At 53.8% G+C, this 19,952-nt stretch overlaps 2 protein-coding genes across 4 annotated transcripts; both read right to left on the minus strand.

The window, feature by feature from the left end:
• Nucleotides 1–815: 815 nt before the first annotated feature.
• On the minus strand, nucleotides 816–7,291 carry LOC108933816 (monoglyceride lipase-like). 3 transcript variants are annotated; one of them, XM_029251733.1, is made up of 8 exons: nucleotides 6,934–7,291; nucleotides 6,440–6,568; nucleotides 4,241–4,347; nucleotides 3,741–3,877; nucleotides 3,057–3,167; nucleotides 2,787–2,876; nucleotides 2,479–2,694; nucleotides 816–1,645 (listed from the first exon to the last, which is right to left on the minus strand). In XM_029251733.1, exons 2-8 carry the CDS (start codon nucleotides 6,562–6,564, stop codon nucleotides 1,526–1,528), a joined length of 906 nt encoding a protein of 301 aa, XP_029107566.1. In that variant the 5' UTR covers nucleotides 6,565–6,568; nucleotides 6,934–7,291; the 3' UTR covers nucleotides 816–1,525. The 3 variants fall into 3 exon arrangements, with proteins under 3 accessions (XP_029107566.1, XP_029107567.1, XP_029107568.1); XM_029251734.1 differs by lacking the exon at nucleotides 6,934–7,291 and having other exon boundaries at nucleotides 4,241–5,079; nucleotides 6,440–6,495; XM_029251735.1 differs by lacking the exon at nucleotides 6,934–7,291 and having other exon boundaries at nucleotides 4,241–4,639; nucleotides 6,440–6,481.
• A 2,114-nt stretch (nucleotides 7,292–9,405) lies between these two features.
• nckipsd (NCK interacting protein with SH3 domain) lies at nucleotides 9,406–16,063 on the minus strand. Its single transcript, XM_018751162.2, has 13 exons — nucleotides 15,746–16,063; nucleotides 15,047–15,159; nucleotides 14,738–14,948; nucleotides 14,339–14,414; nucleotides 13,462–14,027; nucleotides 12,589–12,759; nucleotides 12,106–12,192; nucleotides 11,893–12,031; nucleotides 11,703–11,783; nucleotides 11,412–11,540; nucleotides 11,142–11,234; nucleotides 10,316–10,488; nucleotides 9,406–10,146 (listed from the first exon to the last, which is right to left on the minus strand). The coding sequence occupies exons 1-13, from the start codon at nucleotides 15,914–15,916 to the stop codon at nucleotides 9,910–9,912; spliced, it is 2,247 nt and encodes a 748-aa protein (XP_018606678.1). The 5' UTR covers nucleotides 15,917–16,063; the 3' UTR covers nucleotides 9,406–9,909.
• Between the last annotated feature and the right edge of the window lie 3,889 nt (nucleotides 16,064–19,952).

Here is a 19,952-nt window from a genome sequence, read left to right on the forward strand (position 1 = left end):
CAAAGCGAGAACGGAAGGAGCTCACGAGCGCCACTGAAACACACACTTTCTCTCGTTGCCGCACTTTATCTGCTCACAAGTGGACCGTGAACGGAGCAGCTGCTGTTGATACTGGTACAGCAAGTAAAAACTACTCTCTGGTTTTATATCCATCATTACATCTTTGTGAATGTTTTTATTTGTACTGCTTTTGTTATTTGATCTACAAAAAAAGGAGTCTCCACAAACCCTGATTTAACGTTGACCAATTTGTCCCATAAACATGCAGAGTTCATAATCCCATCCCTGATCGCTGACACTGGAACAGCCGGCAGGAGCCGTAAACACTGTGGAAGAGAGTTGAATTATGGCGGTGCCACACTGACTGTCTTTGGTGCTCTTTACTGCCCCGTCTGCTCGAAGGGCAAACGGGTCACGTTCACTCTGGTGTTCACAGAAGTTTTAGAGAAGAAAAGAGGGAAGGAAACACTACTAGAAATAAAGGTCTGTGTCTTTGTAACGTGACCCTCATGTACCTCTGCTCTGTGCTCTCCAGCTTCCTGGTGCATGACGGGATGTAGTGGTTCCTCTCTGCAGCAGGACTCTTACTGCAGCCACTGCTCTGGAGTCACTACAGGAGTTTGGGTCGAACATTCTGTCTTTACGTAACACCGCGTTCTGCTGGAACTTTGCACTCTCACACAGGTAACTACTGATCACGCTGCTCTGGGATCATCAGCCACGTACACGTAGAGCACAGCCACACTGCTCCACATCCCCTCTCGCAGAAACATTTCCAGGCGCTTATTCCTTTCAGTATATACATGTTTATTCATATTCTAAAATCATCAGTATCAGTGCTACATGTGAACATGTGAATGTTGTTAACAGGGACAACTGAACACAAACAGGTGTTTAAAGGTCCTGAAAACATAAACGCGCTAATGTTTGCCGGTCGGTGCGGACGGCTCCGGTTTCCACGCGGCTTCAGGTGAGTAAAACCTTAAAATTACCAAACGATTCTTTTTCCGTGGCGTTTCCAGAATGGGAGGAGGACACTCTCACGGTGTCCTGCCACACGGCGTTGTCATGGTAATTGACAACGGTACTGGTGAGCAGTACTGCCCTAGAGAGAGACGGCGCACATGACGTGACACGTGGTCGAGTGGCTCTGAAAGTTGGATGTCACCGAAAGCCCTTTGTTCATTAGTATTATTATTACTGAAGAATTAATGGGGCTAAATTACACCCAGTCCTCTTAACGCAGTCAGTGCGTAGAAAAAGTAGCGCTGACACTTAGCCTGTGACCTTTGATGAAAGGGAGGACTGTTAACAGGGTCCACAGTGGTTCGAACCACAGGTCACCAGGTGGAAGAGCGAGGGGAATAGTCAGAGGGAAGTGGAGCTGGAAACAGGGATGACCAGGACCAGCGGGACCACGTGGTCTGGAGGTGGACGGTCTCTCTCAGGGCGGAACCACAAGCGCTAAGGATGAGCTTGAGGGACGGGGGCCACTGGGAGTCGCTGGGGGCAGGAGGGAGGGGGTCTAGGAGCCGGACGGCTGTTTCGGGATCCGCTGGACAATCCACTCGCTGATGTCTCTCTGCACAGAGTCCACCGTCTCCGGGAGGTCACGGTGAAGGGCGTGGTATGCACCACCATACACCTGGGGGACGTAGGGAACAATATGAGCACGCATACACACGAACATACACACACACACACACACACACACACACACACACACACACGTGCGCACACTGCAGTGAGGCGCAGCACTGACCCACGCCACACACACTCAGAAAGACATCGCAGTGTGTGTTTGCTCTGCAGTGACACACAAACACAGGCTAAGTCCAGTTCATCAACTACCAGGAAGCTCTGTGTGTGTGTGCGTGCACTGCCTCCTCATGTTGCGAGTAACCGAGTGTCAGATTTTCAGAGTTGAAAATAACTTGAGAATTTCTGTATTTTAATTAATTTCCAACTTCTCTCTGTGGCCAAGTGACCTGTGTTTACCCTCCGAACCAACAGGTGGCAGTAAAGAGCACCAGGTGGACGGGCACTTGGCACCGCCTTAACTCATCTCCCTTCCACGGTGTTTATAGTGTTTATTGTCTGTTCTTCCCCAGTGTCAGTCGTCGATGACAGGACGAGGAAAGCTGCGCATGTTTATGGGACAAATCAGTCATCAATCAGTGCTGAGTTTGTACAGTTTTACTCTCATTCTGAACATAATGTGAGGCAAACACACACACACGTGTGTGTACTCTATAAAGGTACTATTTACTCTAGCTGTGTCACTGGTTTTTAACGGAACCCGAGCAGCAATCGAGCGCAGGGACGTGTGGACCGTTCAGCGCGTCCTCAGTGCTCACTTTGGAGTTACGAACACACTTCCAGCCCCAGCTGCGTTGGCACGTCGAAGAGGTGGTGCGTACACGTGTGTGTGTGTGTGTGGGTGTGTGGGCGTGTGGGCGTGAGCCAACGACACTCCACCTTCATGTGTTTGTCGGCGCTCGGGGCCCTTTCCAGCATCATCTGGGAACCCCTGATGTCACACAGCTTGTCGGCGTCACCATGGAGAAGCAGGAAGGGCCAGGAGACCGTGGGAATCTCCCTCGCGATGCGCTGGACCGCCCCCATGAGCTGCATGCCCAACGCCACGCTCAAGCCCCCGTGGTGGTTCAGCTCATCGGTGTCGTATAGCTCCACCTGGAGGACCGGAGGGGTACTGCGCTGACCGGCACTGACCAGCGAGCGCCGCTCGGAGAGGCAAGCGGCCATCGCCCGTCTCCTGGACGTACCTCCTTCTTGTCCCGGGAGATCCACCTGGACTCCACGGAACCCAGCGTCAGGCTCGGCAGCACGTGGTTCAGGAGCCTCGCGACGAACACCTGCCACGTGAACATTGTTTCACTGCCATCGACGGCCGCGGTTTTGCGCGCGCAGTCTCTGCGTATCCGGGAACGCCACAGGGTGACGTGTGCGCGTATACGCTGCATTCTTTCTAGACCAGCTGCCGCATTCGCTCCTGAGCAGGAGAATGGAGCACGGCTCCGAGGGGCGGGGCTCACCTTGAAGGGCGTGGCCGACTCGGGGTTCATGCGGACCATGGGTGAGATCAGGACCACTCCGGCAAACGCGCCGGGCCTCTCGCACGCGCACAGGATGCAGATGGCCCCGCCCTGCAGTGCGTTAAACACATCACATCATTTTCACTGTTAACGAGGACTTGCAGAAGGGCAGCAAAGACCAGCCGATGTCCACTTTAAAGTCTCGCTGGGAAGTGACTCCACACATCGAAACGGGCGTCCTGTCCGTGGGAGGTGGGGATTGTGGACTCCACAGCAAAGGAGCGATGCATCAGCGGGTCGGAAACAGAAGCACAAAAAGTCATTTGTACAGTAAGCTGTCGGAGGTTAGTAGTTTAGGGTTCGGGGTCAGAGGTTAAAGGTCACTGTCCTACTGTATCCTCAGGTCACTGTGGGCTCCAAATTCACTGTCAATGACTCTCGCTCTTATTCAGCCGTACGTAGGGTTTCCAGAGATACCTGGAAAGGCGCACAGCTGCAGTGGAGATTCGCACGAAAAGACACTCCGCGTGTGTGCGTGTGCGTGTATGTGAAGGAGAGAGAAAGGGTTCTGTGAATCTAAGACATGAAACATGGGTGCGAAGCCACTAGAGACACGCCCCTTTTGCCTCATTTTCATCAACACACCCCACACACACACACACCACCCGACCCTGCATCACTCACCATAGAGTGTCCCAGCAGGAAGAGGGGCAAGTGGGGGGAACGCCCCTTCGCCAGGTCCACGTGCTGCAGGGAATCCCTGACGAACACCTGGAAGTCGCGCACCGCCATGCGCTCGCCCTCGCTGCGCCCGTGACCCACTGGGGGGTGGGGGGGGTGGAGGAGATGGGGGGTGAGGGGCGGATAGGGGTTTTACCTCCTGAGAACTGAGACACACAATCTTCCAGAAGTCAAAATGCTGTTCAGTTGTAACATGATATTTCAGACCCCTGTGAATCGGGAAGTGGTCATCTGCCAAGAGTGGGTGTGTGTGTATGCATGTGCGTGTGCACGCACCCATCTGCGCACATCCCTTTGTTCCCGTGTGTCTTTGTGCCGCACCAAAGCGCACACACCTGCCGGACACGTCCTGCCCAACATTGTGCTCAGGGGGATGATCAGAGTGAATACCGTGGTGTGTACCGCGCTGGAGGGGGGTGGGGCCGGAGTGGCGAATCACTCACCGTGGTCGTGTGCAAACACCATGATGCCATGTTGGGTGAGACTGTGGGCCAGAGCGCCATACCTCCCGCAGTGCTCACCCATACCGTGGGCCACGAAGAGCAGCGCCCTGTAACACACACAGACACAAAGACACACACAGGAGCAAACACAGTACTGACCTCATATTAACCCCACACTGACCCCATATTGACCCTGTGGGTGAGAGTCGCACTGAAAGCTCTTTCCTGCCCTTCCTCTCCTTTACTAGCAGGACAGCGAGGAGCTACAGCACCATGCTGAGAACATCAACAAGGTGAAACACGGTAAAAAGGCTCCAGTGCAATATTGAGCGACACACCGGAGGCTGCAGGACACGCTCCTGTCGACGCTGCCGAGGCGCCGCTTCTGCGCAGGACCATCTACGTAGGGCAGTGTGGCGCAAAAAGGGGTCAAAGCAGAGTTCAGTCACACTGTGTTCCCCTCTTTACATTTTGTACCACAGTAAAATTATTACTGTACTTTGTCGCCTCGGAGGGACTCACAGAATTACACACACTGCCCAGACGCAAGTGTAAATATACACACACACACACTCTCCCACTTACATACATATATAAATAGACACAAATAGAAACCACACTTGTTCTCACACATTTCACACATAAATAAGGAGGACGTGGGAGTGTGCCTTTGTGTGAACAGTGCGTGCGTGAGTGAGTGCGTGATGACTATGGATCACATCACCCAAGCGCCGCGTTGCCGTGTATCACGCTCTCCTCCTTTTTTAACCCCTGCGGTCACGTCGGGGTTAATGAGTCACCGTGGGAATGGGCTGCTGCTCACGGGCAAAGCACACGCACTGTGGAGAACCGTTTTGAAGAACTGGGCCGAGACACACACACACACACACACACACACACGTGAGCTAGGGGTGGCTGAGCACACTGTGCCCATTAGGAGAATGATGAGCTCATTCCGTATGCAAATGTATGCAGAAGAGGATCCAGCTGTTTGCTCCTCCAAGCATGTGGAGAACAGCAGTGTGTGACATGCGCACACACACACACACACACACACACACACACACACACACACGCACGCACGCACACGCACACAGATCATGAAGGCAGTTTAACACTAGGGAGAAGGAAATGATTTGTTGCCATGACAACTATGGTTCGACAAACTGTCCCATTTTCTTGTCACATGTCCCCCTGCGTTCGGAGTGATCGTGGCTCCCCACCCCACCCCTCCGAGCCCTGGGTCCGATTCGGCCAAGTGCTCCAGGGGGTTGTGGGGGCGGGGCCTCTTCACTCAGGATACCCCCCCACCCCAGTGAGGCTCCACAAGGGACCTTAAAGGCTCCTTTGTGTGGAGGAAATATTCATGGCTCAGAGAAGTGGGTCGAGAGCAGCGCGCGCGCACACACACACACACACACACACACACACACACACACACACACACTATCTGAAACCGCTTGTCCCATACGGGGTCACAGGGAGCCGGAGCCTAACCCGGCAACACAGGGCGTAAGGCCAGAGAGGGAGAGGACACACCCAGGACGGGACGCCAGTCCATTGCAAGGCACCCCAAGCGTGACTCGAACCCCAGACCCACCGGAAATCAGGACCCGGTCAAACTCCCCTCTTTATTAATATTTATAATAATAATAATAATATTATCACCACTGTGCAGGAATGAGAGAAGGACGTTTGTTCTAATTTTATTATTATTATTATTATTACTGTACAAGTCCCATGAGGGCGCAGAACAGGAGTGTGTTTTGTGTGCAGATTCACTCACGCTGCAAACGCCTGTGTGTCGACACACAGCTCCCGTGTTCCGTTTCGCCTCCTTTGAGTCTCACTTTTATTTTTCTTCTTCATTTCAGTCAAGAGGTGAAGCAAAGGAGCCGTTTCCACAGCAATGTGGCTTCATCATCATCATCATCATCATCATCATCATCGTGCTCAACTGACTGAAGGGAATTTTCAGAAGTGTGTGAACTTCCTCTCTGAGTCTTGGGTGATCACATAATCCTTGGGGGACCTCATGCAGCACACACACACACACACACACACACACACACACACAGAAACACTCACTCTGAATGTCTCTGAACTCCGACACCCTGACCAAGCCATGCAGACAGCGTGTGTGTGTGTGTGTGTGTGTGTGTGTGTGTGTGTGTGTCACACAGCGGAGCTCCCACTGACCTCGGGGGCCCCTCCGGCTCCCAGTATCGGCAGGACAGGCGCTGTCCATCGGCGTTGACAAAGTGCCCCAGGGAGGCGACACGTTCACCTGGGGGGGTCCGGGACCTGGGGCTGGACTCCGGCATGATGCTGCCGGAGGTGGGGGGGGGGGTGGAGCACAGGGACAGGAAGGGGGACAGTAAATGTCAGCAAAGGGCCCAGCATGGCTTCCCATGAGCCCCTGGTGTCACTTGCTGTTGGCACCCGCGCACACACACACACACACACACACACAGGGTCTGCCCTTCATACCTCCTTCACAGAGTACAGCACAGTAGACCACAGTAGACCACAGTAAAGCACAGTACAGCACTGGTACATATTGACTCGGTCACTGAAGCCCTTGTTCTCATGAGACATTTTTATAATAGAGTCATTTCTGAAGGACGAGAACAATTTCAGCTTCACTCGCAGGTGTGTGTGTGTGTGCGCGCGCGCGAGCCACGGCACCTCACCTGCTCCTCCACCTGCAGGTCCGCGCGCTACTCGCCGCCGGCGTGTCAGGTGTCCCGCAGCGCGCGCGTCTCTCTCAACGGGACAGTCCCGAGTGGGGGTGGGGCTTGGGTGGGACTTGGGGGGGAGGGGCGACGGGGGGGGGGGGGCGGTGCTGAGCGTTGGAGATGAGCCGCACGCGCTGCTCCCCCGGGTCCCCCCGCCCATCGTCGCCAGGCTCCGCAGGATGGGGTCCAGGAGGAGCCGATCCCGTCACGCGCCACCAAAGAGCGCCGCGTCTCCCGCGCGAGACACGCGGGGACACAGAGCGGTCCCTCCGAAGGACGCGTTTCGGCGCGCACGTGAAACTCCTTCCGTCTAGTTCGCGTGACACACTGCAATAAAGAAAGGGCGCCCCCTGGTGGCGGCAGAGCGACATGCGCCTGACATCGTCATTAATAATAATAATAATAATAATAATAATCGAGACGTGTCGGTGTCGAAACACTCAGCTACTCGCTGCAGTAGGGTGTGTGAGCGAGTGTGGACACCTCGTGCCGGAGGACTGTCTGGACTCCAGGGACGTGGAAACTTAGAGACCCCTCCCTTGTGTCCAGAGCCTGTGTGCAACGGTGTGTCTTTACTGTCCCCGAGTCCCCCCCCCCTTTCTTTAAGGGTCCGCATAGGGGTGGAACTCGCAGCGCCGTAGGTTCGAGTCCCACAAGGATTCTCCCCCCCCCCCGCAGACATATAGCGGCATTCGAGACTAATCGGTGAACGTTGTTCACGTGACTTTTCTTACGGCTTATTTGAATAAAGGTAACGAGCGCATCGTTCATTAATTGCAGCGCAAGAGGGGGCGGAGCCTCGTTTCCCACATATTTGCATATTTATTGATGAGCAGCGGAGCGCTAAGCTCATTTCAAAGCCCAAGACAGGATACTGTTCCTCGCAGTGTCAACATGAGGTGCGCGCGCGCACACACACACACACCTGACACTCCACATGGAAGCGTCCTGAGCCCAGCGCTATACTCCTTGTTCACACATGACTGTGTGGCCAGTCACAGCTCCAACACCATCGTGAAGTTTGCCGACGATACCACCGTTGTGGGTCTGATCGCCAACAACGATGAGATGGCCTACAGAGAGGAGGTGAGGCTCCTGGCAGAGCGGTGCCAGGACAACAACCTGTCTCTCAATGTCAGTAAAACTAAGGAGCTGGTGATTGACTTCAGGAAACAGGATACGGTTCATGCACCCATCTACATAGGAGGGGACATTGCAGAGAGGGTTAACAGCTTCAAATTCCTCTGGGTCACCCTCACTGCCAAACTCACATGGACTGAGCACACAGCATCGACCACCAAAAAGGCCCATCGACGCCTCCACTTCCTCGGACGTCTGAAGAAAGCCAGGATGTCCACTACAGTCCTCACCACTTTCTACAGGTGTGCTGTGGAGTCCGTCCTCACAGGGTGTATTACATCCTGGGGTGGCAGCTGCTCCGTACAGGACGAGAAAGCCCTACAGAAGGTGGTCAAAACAGCTCAGGGAATCATCGGCACACAGCTACCAGCAGTTGAGGACACCTAGGCCACACGCTGCCTCAGAAAGACGATGCGCATCATGAGAGATCATAGTTACCCTGCACGGGCACTTTTCTCTTCCCTGCCATCAGCAAAACGGCTCAGGTCTATTCGAACCCGCACAGCTAAGTACAGGAACAGCTTTTACCCCACTGCTGTAAGACTATACAACACTAACCAATGTGCCACCTTCTGTAACTAGAGTTGGACTGCTCCACCCAAGCACATTGGTAAATTACACTGCCACTTTAAGCATCCACATTCTCATTCTCTCGTTCTGAGTTTTCTGGCTGTAAACTGGTATTATTGTTATTAGCATTACTTATGGTCATCGTTTGCCTTTTATTGTTTTTGTTCATAGTCTGCAGAGAAGCACTCAAAGAAGAATTTCATGGTACTTGTACACAGTACTCGTACCTATGACAATAAGCCTTGAAACTCGAATGCCTCGTGTGTGTAACAGCACACATCAGAGGGCACTGTTTCCCGGGAAACGGGGACGCTGCACTGTCGCTATGCACACAAGATAGGATGAAATAACACACACACACAGAGTCTGAAACCACTTGTCCTAAGGGGGGGTCGCAGGGAGCCAGAGCCTAACCTGGCAACCCAGGACAGGACACCAGTCCATCACAAGGCACCCCGAGCAGGACTCGAACCCCAGACCCACCAGAGCGCGGGACCCGACCAAACCTGCCGCGCCACCCGGAATAAAACAGTGCAGATGAACCGATGAACCGAGGGACTCTGTCAAGGGAGAATTGAGGGAAAACATGAAAAAACATTGGAACAACTTGAGTGCTGAGAGTTCAGTCTCATCACTTCTCCTCAACTAGCAGAGACACCCACACCCACGCACAGAAATTCACCATAAAAAATAAATGACAAGGAAGCATCATGGCAACAGGAGCACAGGGCTGTTTATTACTTTCATATTCCTTAAGAAAATACCGTTTTGTTAACATTTCCCACCGGAAACAATCCATTTACACACAACCGAATCAACAGGAAAATATATTTCTATTTATTTAGTTCAAGTGCTGCACACAGGGGGCAAAGTCTCACATACACACTGTCCTGTACAACCACATGTTTACATGTTGTATGTTTTCTAAGTAATCTGTGTGTGTGTTTGTGTGTGTGGGGTGTGCAGTTCAATGAACACCTATGTGTATCTGTGTGTGGAACACAAGTAGTTGCACCTTATGTTAGTTAGGCTGTGTGTGTGTGTGTGAGAGAGATATTTAATACTGAGATGGTTTAATAGTGAGCAGTTTCCCAAAGAGCTCTGTGCATGGCTCTCTCTCTCTCGCACTCACACACACACACACACACACACACACACACACACACACACACACACACACACACACACACCAAAGGTTACCGTGGGATGGGAGGACTCAGTCTACTCAGTAGACTCCACCCCTGGCCCAATGAGAGGGAACTCCCTGTAGATCTCCTGCACTATCAGTTTATCCATCTGCCTGGCTGTGGCTCCACCCTCATCCCCACCCCCCTCCTCCTCCTCCTCATCCAGGATGCGCTGCAGCGCCCTCTGCAGGTCGTCCAGCCGGTGTCGGTGCTCCGCATAATCTGTGGAGCGGATGACTGCATGCATGAGGCTGAGGTACTCCATGCGCAGCTGAGGACAGGAACAGACCAATATTGTCAGTGTGTGTGTGTGCGTGTGTGTGTGTGTGTGTGTGTGTGTGTGTGTGTGTGTGTGTGTGTGTGTGTGTGAGAGAGAGAGAGAGAGAGACAGAGAAATAAAGAGACACACTCCTATTCACTCGACAACACCCTCAGCTCACCTTGTCCCCAGGGGAGAGGTCTGAAATCTGGCGTACGATGATATCGATCATCACCATCATGTCAGTGTGGTAGAAGATGTGGGCGGAGTCTCTGCTGGCAAAGATGTCCTGAAGGAACTTGAGCACAGCGTGCGGGGCGGGCGGAGCGTGTGTGAACACACACACAGGGTCATCTGGAGGGAGACAGAAGGAAGTGAGTATTTACACTGTAATTCCACCCAAAGAGTGGGGAATGTGACCTGCGCACACGCGCACACACACACACATACACACACACACACACACACACACACACACACACACACACTGCTGTCTCACAGCGCCTGGGTGGTGCGAGAGAACGTGGGTTCAATCCCCTCTCAGTCTACGTGGAGTTTGCATGTTCTCCCCGTGTCTGCATGGGTTTCCTCCGGGTGCTCTGGTTTCCTCCCACAGTCCAAAGACATGCTCTTCAGGTAGATTGGTGAGCAAGTCACCCAGTGTGTGAGTGACAATGTGCTTCACCAATGTATGAATGAGGAAGTAGTGAATACAGCAGTAAGTCACCTTGGGTGAATAAGAGTTGGGCTGAAAACGCTATAAAGTGTTCAATGGAAAAAATAAGTGAACATAAGGGATAGTTTTGATTCTACAACCACAGCATCTCCTACTGGCCATAAGAAAGAACTCAAAACTCAGTCACACAGCATTTACAGAATTTAAACTATTAACACAATGCAATGGAAAAAACAGCAAAATGTACTGTGTTTACCGTTGCTGCACAGCAACGAAATGGCTTTTGAGAAAAGTGTCAGACAGATGAATAAATGTGAAGAGGACGACTCACCCCCTCGGTTCAACAGCAGCAGGATCTTCTCTGTCAGAATCTTAGCGTTGTGTCTCTTGATGAGCGTCTGCATGATGACGTTATTGTCCGGCACTGCATGCGTGCGCACCAACGCACACACAGACACACACGCGCATCCACACACAAACAAGAGATAAAAACATCTGATAAGTGGACATTTAAATTTACCACTTCTTGCATTAATTAATTTATGTTTACCAAACTGTCAACATAGTTGGTCAATTAAGACACACACACACACACATATACCTGTAAAGTGCAGGTTGAAGGCCAGCAGCAGTGTTACAAACAGGTCGGGCAGCTGCTCTGTAGGGTCAGAGGGCAGGCCGTCTTCTATGACCTCCAGGAGGAAGAGCACAAAGCTCTCATTTAACTGCTCTTGATGGCAACATGGAGGCAAAAACAGGCGGTCAGTGGGACACACAAACACACACATAGCAAAACTGTGAGACCAGAACATCAAGAAAACTGGAGGACCCTCTGACTGGGGCCTGAGGAACACCTAAAACCCTAAAACCAAAGCCTCTTGCGACCCCTTACCATAGTGGTGAAACGGAAGCTGCTCCCCCATGGAGAAGATCATGGACAGAACCAGGGCTGAGTAGCACATCTTCTGGTGCTCTGCAGGGGCGGGGAAACAGAGAGATAGAGAGACAGTGTGTCACGCAAAAATGGACAAGAAGGTTATTGCTCAGCCTGGGTGTGTTGGACAGTGAACACACACACTCACCCTGGGTGTCAGTGTGCAGGTCGCGGGCCAGCTCCATGGGCAGGATGGAGTTGAGGAGGGTGGAGATGAGGGCTGGGTCCAGGCTGCACATGGCACCAAACACCTTCAGCAACAGCAACCTCAGGGAGACGCGGTGCTCCTGTGCCCAACACAGCGAGCGTCAGGTAACACACAAACACAAAGGCGTGCGTGTGTGCCGCTTTACACTCTTACCATCTGGTAGTAGGTGACGAGAGACAACACGGCCTCGAACTGGTTGGCCCTGCACATTCGCCTGCACACCTCGGGGTCGGCATCCGTCTGAGGGAGGTTACCATGGAAACACACAGGTCAACAGGACTGCAGCCTTATGATGTGAAAATGCAGCATATTATACATGCTTGTTTCTGGGAATCATAGATGTATTTGGGCAGCTGGTAGCATAGTAGATGGAACCGCTGCCTTCGGACCTAAAGGTCACAGGCTTGAATTCCACCGCCAGCTGCCGTACCCTTGAGCAAGGTACTTACCGTACATTGCTCTAGTAAAATTACCCATCTGTATAAACAGGTAAATATTGTAAGTAACTTAATACTAAGTAAATATATGCCTGTGTACTGTACAGAATAGGTGTACTGACATCTGCCTATGTTGATAACAAAACAAGCACGTGCATGTGCGTGCGTGTGCGTGCGTGTGCGTGCGTGTGAGACCCACCAGAATCTGCACCAGCTCCTCCAGGTAGCACGCGATCAGGCCGTGGTCCTCGTACAGAGCCCAGCTGCGTTGCTGCGAGTCCCCCTGGTGTCGCGCCAGGTCGCCGAAGATCACCTCGAGCCGCTGCTCGTCGTGACACACCTGTCCTCGAGGTAACGCCGCACTCAGGTCCTGGGGAAGCGGACACAGGGGGTTTATCTGCATCATTCCTGAATGAAACACAAGCCATCTGTTTATAATGAAGGGACCGACTTTATACAACACAGTTTCACTGTTAAGTAACACACCGACTCCTCAGCTTACAAATACAGTTGGGACTGAAAGAGTGTAACTCGTTTTGTTTGTAACTCCAAAGCCACGTTTCCACCGAGTCACGGTCGATAAAGGATTAGTGATACATATGTATATTTGCACTTTGGGTTCTGAGATGTAGCTACAATAAACAATACATAAATAAGCCCTCCTTTCAGCCCTTCTGCTCCTGTAATTAATTTTGAGTCACATTAAAACCGATTTCACATGACTGCAGCCCCATATGTATGAGTGCCTCAGTCCCCCGTCCCTCCCTCTGCCCCTCAATTTACTCCATTTCAGGCAACAGCCGTAGTCGAGCTGCAAGAGTCGACCGCTGGAGGATGTCGAGCGGGACTACCAGCTGGAGATCGCCAAGAAGGTACGCAGCGCCTCCGCACCCGCGTGCCTCTCGTACACCTGGAGCTGCTGCTGTTTTCGCTGCACGGTCTCTTCGTAAGTCGTTTTGTTCAAAACGCCAAAGACACAGTCAATAAAAGCCTCATCCGTTTGCAGCCGAGGAGCCGGTGTTTGCACCGCAGCTACGAAGCGAACCGCGAACCGCTGCCCCGCGGTACGGACCTTACTCCCGACCAACGAGAGCAGCACTTGCTCGAGAGCGTTCGCGGCCTGCGGCACGGCCGTCTGCAGGTGGCCCACGACCACTCCGACGGCAACGCGTGACAGCTCGTAGCTCAAGTTGGTGTTCCTGCGCACCAGCTCTATGAGCTCCGCCCCCGTCGTCAAAGGAACGCTGATGGCGTGGGCTGATTCTGGGGGCGGGGCAAGGGCACACTTCGGTTCCGACTGCTCCTCGGGGTTCGACGGGGATGAGGCAGGTGGCTGGGGGGCTGGGCCTTTCTTAGTGGGGGGGGGCTGGGTAGGAGGAAAGGGGCCCTCGGGGCTGGAGCAAGCAGCAGGGGGTGCTGGGATAGGGGCTTTCACACGGCTGGGCACTGGGGGAGGGGTGCCGGAAACACTGGGGAGACTGAGGTCCGAGGATACGGCTGAGTGAGACGAACTGGAATCGAGGGAGGCAGAGCTGCCTGACAGAGAGGGGCCAACACTAGCGGAAGGGGTGGGGCCAACACTAGCGGAAGGGGTGGGGCCTGCTCCAATAGAGGAAGTCCTCGAAGGCACCTCTGGCTCTACATGGGACAGAAAAAGAGAGACGACCGGAGAAACGTTCACTTTCATGTTTCAAAAAATGGACAATAATCGGTTTTTCTCATTTCACACTTGAGGTTGAACCCATGTCTTTCAGAGCCACTTCTCTCCTGATCTCCTGACAGCTCCATCAATGAGTCTAACACCACCTGCTCTGTTTATCTATGTATTTACTATTTGAATGTCACTTCTACAGGAGCTACTGGAGGGACGCGAACCAGCAACATGGCGGTGTCTCTCACACACACAAGCTGCGCACTGATAATTTTTTGAGTTGGGAGAGGTTTCTTACCCAGTTGTCGAGCGCCCCTGCGCTTCTCTGGGGGAGGCGGGGTTACGGGTGCAGCACGGCGGGGCTGAGGAGGAACCTGCGAGCGGGGTGAAGATACCATGGTTTCAGTGAGTACATTAACATTTATTCATTTATCTGATGCTTTTCTCCAATGCGACTTATTACAATTTTAAGCTGTTTACAGTTACTTACCCATTTATACATCTCGGTAATATTACTGGAGCAATTTTAGGGCAAGCACGTTGCTCACAAATACTACAGGCAGAGGAGAGATTTGAATACACTATGCTACCAGGTGCCCTGGTATTGGTGACGAGCAGGTAGTGGTGTGTGTGTGTGTGTGTGTGTGTGTGTGTGTGTGTGTGTCAGTGTGTGCATGCGCGTCCGCTCACGCAGCACCTGGTAGAGCCCCTGCTCTCTCTGCAGGCTCTCGGGGCTCTCGGGCATCGGCTCGCTGGCCTGGCGCCCGTAACTCCGGGACAGTCCATTCGGGGGCTGAGGGGTGTGGCTCAATAAGAGGTCGCTGGTGGACGCGGGCAGCGTATGCTTGCGGTTGACTGGGGTGGGGCTGCGTCGCGCCAGCGTCTCCTTCCTGTGGTGGATCAGCTTCCTGCGGCGCACAGGGACACAGGGACACTTACAGGGGACGCGCCCGTCGACATCCGGTCCCAACTGCCGGACCCAGGTCACCGGCCACCGGTCACTCACTGCAACACATCTCTCTGTTCCAGGTTGTACCTCCCCCCGTTCTTCATGGCCACGTTGTGGACGGCCTCGATGGCGCGGTCGACGGACTGCAGGACCACGTCCTGCTCGGGAGCCTGGAAGAGACGCAGAGAAACGTAGAGAAACGCACGCCTGTTTGCGTGACGCGAGCCTCGCTCGAGAGGGCCGAAGACGACACGCACAGGTGACGGCGGAGGCGTGCGGGCGTGGCCGGGAGATGGTACAACACAGGCGAGAAGAACACGGTAAAAAGGTGGCTCTCAGTCGCGCTATTCGGTAACCCTTCCCGCGCGAGTATCGGTTGTGCTGAAGCGTGCGGAAGCAGAGACTCAGAGCCGAGCGAAAAAGGTCACGACGGAAACGCGACGGAGCCCAGAAGGGAGCCCTGAGGGACGCCTCCACCGGACACCGAACCAGACCGAGACGTGCCGTTTGGACCGCTGGGCTCCCGTTGCGCCGTCTCTCTCTCCCTTCTCAGGCTTCTGGCGCTCTTGGTGCCTCTCACTTGGACCCTGGTCGGGCACGGTCGGGTCGCGTGGAGCTCATGCTTAGTAGTGAGTCAGAGGTCAGGGGTCAGCGGTCACGGGTCGGGTCGGGTCGGGTCGGCTCAGGGGTTCCCGGTCCTGTTCTGGCTCTGGTTCTGGTTCTGTCCTCAGTCCTGTCCTGTCCTGCGCTCCTCACCTGGATCCTCTCGATGTAGGACGCCGGGATGTAGCCCGTCTCGCCGGAGCTGCAGCGCGAGCCGAGCCACCAGTGGCGGTTGCTCCTCTCCAGGATGAGGAAGGTCTCTCCGGCCGCGAAGGGCAGCGCGTTGGGCTCCGCCGAGCGGAACGCGTACAGCGCGCGGTACATCCCTCCCTTTTCGCCGGGCAGAACCCGCACAGGGGACGAGCTCCGCTCCGTCGTGTTCCGCTCCGCTCCTCTCCGCTCCGTTCCTGTAAACACAACGGGGGCGCGCACGCAGCACGGCACGCACGCTCGTGGCGAACGCGGCACAACCGGACACGCCCCTCGGTGTTCAGGCGACACAGTCAATCGCCGAGTCGTCGATGTGCGCTTTCGGGCGGCGCGAAAACAAACAAACGAACAATCAGAATCAGAATCAGAACGAGCTTTATTGCCAAGTATGTTCACACATACAAGGAATTTGTCTTGGTGACAGAAACTTCCACAGCACAGACAGAATGTCAGTGACAAGACACAGATGAGAAGATAGAATATGTGAATAAAGGATAAAAAAAAAAAATTAAACAATATACAAAAAATAGTCACTAGACATTATTATATGTATGTACAGGCATATTCTATACAAATGCAAGGGAGTGTGAGTAAGACATATGATGTGATAAATATATATAAATATAAACAGCGTTATGTATTGCACTGGTTTACTCTCTAGGGGGGATTTAGCTGTTCATGAGGTAGATGGCCTGAGGAAAGAAACTTTTCTTGTGCCTGGCTGTCCTGGTGCTCAGTGCTCTGTAGCGCCGGCCAGATGGCAAAGGTTCGAAGAGGAAGTGGCCTGGATGCGAGGGGTCTACAATGATTTTGCTAGCCCTTTTACTGACTCTGGACGAGTACAGCTTTTCGGAGAGCTGGGGGGGGGGGGGGGGAGGTGCCGATGATTCTTCCAGCAGTCCGAACTATCCGCTGTAACCTTCTGATGTCTGATTTCGTAGCTGAGCCGAACCAGACAGTTATAGAAGTGCAGAGGACAGACTCGACGACTGCAGAGTAGAATTGCATCAGTAGCTCCTGTGGCAGGTTGAACTTCCTCAGCTGGCGAAGGAAGTACAACCTCTGCTGGGCCTTCTTCACAATGGAGTCTATGTGGAACTCCCACTTCAGGTCCTGTGAGATGGTAGTGCCCAGGAACCTGAATGACTCCACTGTTGCCACAGTGCTGTTCACGATGGTGAGTGGGGATAATGCTGAGGTGTTTCTCTTAAAGTCCACAATCATCTCCACTGTTTTGAGGGTGTTCAGCTCCAGGTTGTGATGACTGCACCAGACAGTCAGCTCTTGGACCTCCTGTCTATAAGCAGACTCGCCACCGTCCCGGATGAGGCCAATGAGTGTGGTGTCATCTGCAAACTTCAGGAGCTTGACAAAGGGGTCTTTTGCGGTGCAGTCGTTGGTGTACAGGGAGAAGAGCAGTGGGGAGAGCACACATCCCTGGGGGGCTCCAGTACTGATTGTGCGAGTATTGGATGAGAATTTTCCCAGCCTCACTAGCTACTGCCTGTCTGTCAGGAAGTTGGTGATCAGATGGAGTTGGTCATCAGTTGGTGACAGAAGGAGGTGGGCACAGAGAGTTGGGTTAATTTAGACAGGAGGAGGTGGGGGATGATGGTGTTGAAGGCCGAGCTGAAGTCCACGAGCAGGATCCTCACATAAGTCCCTGGTTTGTCCAGATGTTGCAGGATATAGTGCAGTCCCATGTTGACTGCATCATCCACAGACCTGTTTGCTCGATAAGCAAACTGCAGGGAGTCCAGGAAGGTTCCAGTGATGTCCTTCAGGTAGGCCAACACCAGTCTTTCAAGTGACTTCATGACCACAGACGTTAAGGCGACAGGTCTGTAGTCATTAAGTCCTGTGATTTTGGGTTTCCTTGGAATGGGAACCTGTCTCTCTCTCGCTCTCTCTCACACACACACACACACAGAGAGCGGGTGGATAAAATGGGGAAAGAAGCCGTAGAGAAATGTCGAGGGGTTGTTCCCTGCATGTCTTTGGCCTGGAAAGGAGGATGTGGACGACGGAACTTTCCAGAGAAGTCCGGCAGCGTCCAGACCTGTGACTGGGAAGAGCGTGGAAAGTGCTGTCCTTACTGGCCCTCGGCTCTTGTGACGCTCACGTCGTCATCTTGAACACGGCCTCCACCTGGTTACTTCGCTTTGTGCCGAGAGCGAACTCTGGGTGACCTCTGCAATCCCTGCGAGACGGAGCCGGCGATGTCCCCGTCCGCAGCCTTCGGCTTTCTCGAGACCCTTGAACGTGTGTTTCCGAACAGCTCCTGACGCTCGGGTCCTACTGACGCCGAGTCCCCATTCTGCGGAATTTCTCTTCCTCGCTCGAGTCCACGCTCCCTCTTCCGGGGCCCATCAGCATGTTCCGTACTCTTCCATTTGACACGTTCAGTAAATGGGCTCTGGGCTCCTGACTCGGTTAGCTCTCGCGGCGCGAGGCGCTCACCTCCTCCCGCCGCCTTTCGTAAGCAACCAACATCGGGCAGGAGCGACGGATTGCGTCTCTGCGACTCGACTGCGAAGCCGCCCTTGGAAGTGGCCTGGGGACGCGTGCTGAAGGGACAACGCCGGAAGCGGAAAGAGGACAATCTTCTACGTCGCGATATCTGAACGCATATGCATCCCCAGTCCTCCGGACAGCCGAGTGCTCAGCTGAGCGGGAGCAGAAGACCACTTAAAGGCAGCTGCGGTGCAGGAGCCAAAGTGCAGGGTGGCGCTGACGAGACTCTTTCCGCTCAACTTGGGCTGCAGGCTCCGAAGACACCCGAGCGCTTCCTTGAGCTGGACCGGATATACGGGACGTGCACGAGCGGACAAACGAGCTGCCGGATCCCTGGAACTGGTTACGCCCGTTGCTCTTATCGGTGGCCTCACGCAATTCCCCGGGCCGTTCTGCTTCGCTCCTGACGCTGAAAGCAGGGGGAGAGAGACCCCCGAAGGTGCGGCAGGCGCACGGCATCTCCACGAGGAGCTCAGGACAGCGGGGTCCACGCTGAGCACCTCCCACCTACCGAGCACTGAAATACCCAGAAGCCTCAGTGGCACTTTTCCCTCCTTCTTCCTTTTCGGTTGTGTCGAACCCGTTTTCAAAGTGTACTTTGCGCCCACCGCTCTCCGAGTCATGTGCTGCATCGTGTGACACCGTGACACTCATGAGGAAATGAAGTTTCTCATTTCTCGCCGCTGAGGTTCCAGATCTGCACTGTTTCCCTAAAACTGCGGATAATGTGGAACTTGTCACGTGAGGAGCGCAGACATCGTGAGCGTGAGGAAAACTCTGGAAACAGACTGATTTCATGGGCGCTTTAATTCACACGCGTACATTGAAGGGCACGTGACAGGCACACACACACGCACACACACGCACACACACACACACACACACACACACACATTCCACGCATAGCTCCAACATGTCTATCAGGGTTCCGATCTGGGCCGCAGCACCAGGGTCGCGTCCCGCGAAGGCCGCATGGGGCCGTCACCCTTGGCTGACACGAGTTTCCCGATGGCGGCTGCTGTCTGGCGAACCGGGAGAAAACGTGTCATTCAGGAGCACGGCGCACACACTCGTCCCGTCGCCGGGCCACTCGGTTGGAAATGGAGGTTGACGAAGCCCCGACAGCGATAACACAACCTCCACTGTGGAAATCCCCGAGCGGCTGCCTTTCACTTTCTCTTTTGCCCACACACACACACACATACACAGAATCAAACAAGCTCCTATGTACCATGCAAGTGTACATACAAACACAAAGGCTAACAGTGACCAACAAGGACTCTGACTCTCTCTCACACACATACACACACACACACACACACACACACACACACACAGCCTCAGAGCCCCTGATAATTGCAGGTACAGGCACTGTAATCCATTGCTTCTCCTCCTCTTCCTCCTCCGGTCTTTGCTCCGCGGGTGGTCCAGGGGATGCGAGGTGAAAAGGGGGGGAAAACGGAACGCACAAGCAGCTGAACACTTCACACACAGCTGCATTGTGGGTTCCGTTACCACCACCCTCCGCCCGGAGTCTCTGTCACACAGCTGCACAGAAGGCGTCGATGGTGCGTATTGCATACGGCCTGCGAGTAGCGGAGGTCTTGGGTCCTGCAGGGATGGAAGAATGTGAGGT

The sequence above is a fragment of the Scleropages formosus genome, chromosome 5, assembly GCF_900964775.1.
Source record: "Scleropages formosus chromosome 5, fSclFor1.1, whole genome shotgun sequence".
NCBI lineage: Eukaryota > Metazoa > Chordata > Actinopteri > Osteoglossiformes > Osteoglossidae > Scleropages > Scleropages formosus.

Excerpts from the sequence above, each read along its gene's own strand:
- LOC108933816 (XM_029251733.1), bottom strand. The coding sequence starts at position 6,564 with ATGCCGGAGTCCAGCCCCAGGTCCCGGACCCCCCCAGGTGAACGTGTC. Across the intron at positions 3,878-4,240 it reads GGTGTTTGCACACGACCACG|TGGGTCACGGGCGCAGCGAG; the intron begins GTGAGTGATTCG and ends CCCACCCCCCAG. Across the intron at positions 1,646-2,478 it reads GCGCCGACAAACACATGAAG|GTGTATGGTGGTGCATACCA; the intron begins GTGGAGTGTCGT and ends TACGTCCCCCAG.
- nckipsd (XM_018751162.2), bottom strand. The coding sequence starts at position 15,916 with ATGTACCGCGCGCTGTACGCGTTCCGCTCGGCGGAGCCCAACGCGCTG. Across the intron at positions 11,784-11,892 it reads CCTGCACACTGACACCCAGG|AGCACCAGAAGATGTGCTAC; the intron begins GTGAGTGTGTGT and ends CCGCCCCTGCAG. Across the intron at positions 11,235-11,411 it reads CTTCAACCTGCACTTTACAG|TGCCGGACAATAACGTCATC; the intron begins GTATATGTGTGT and ends GCACGCATGCAG.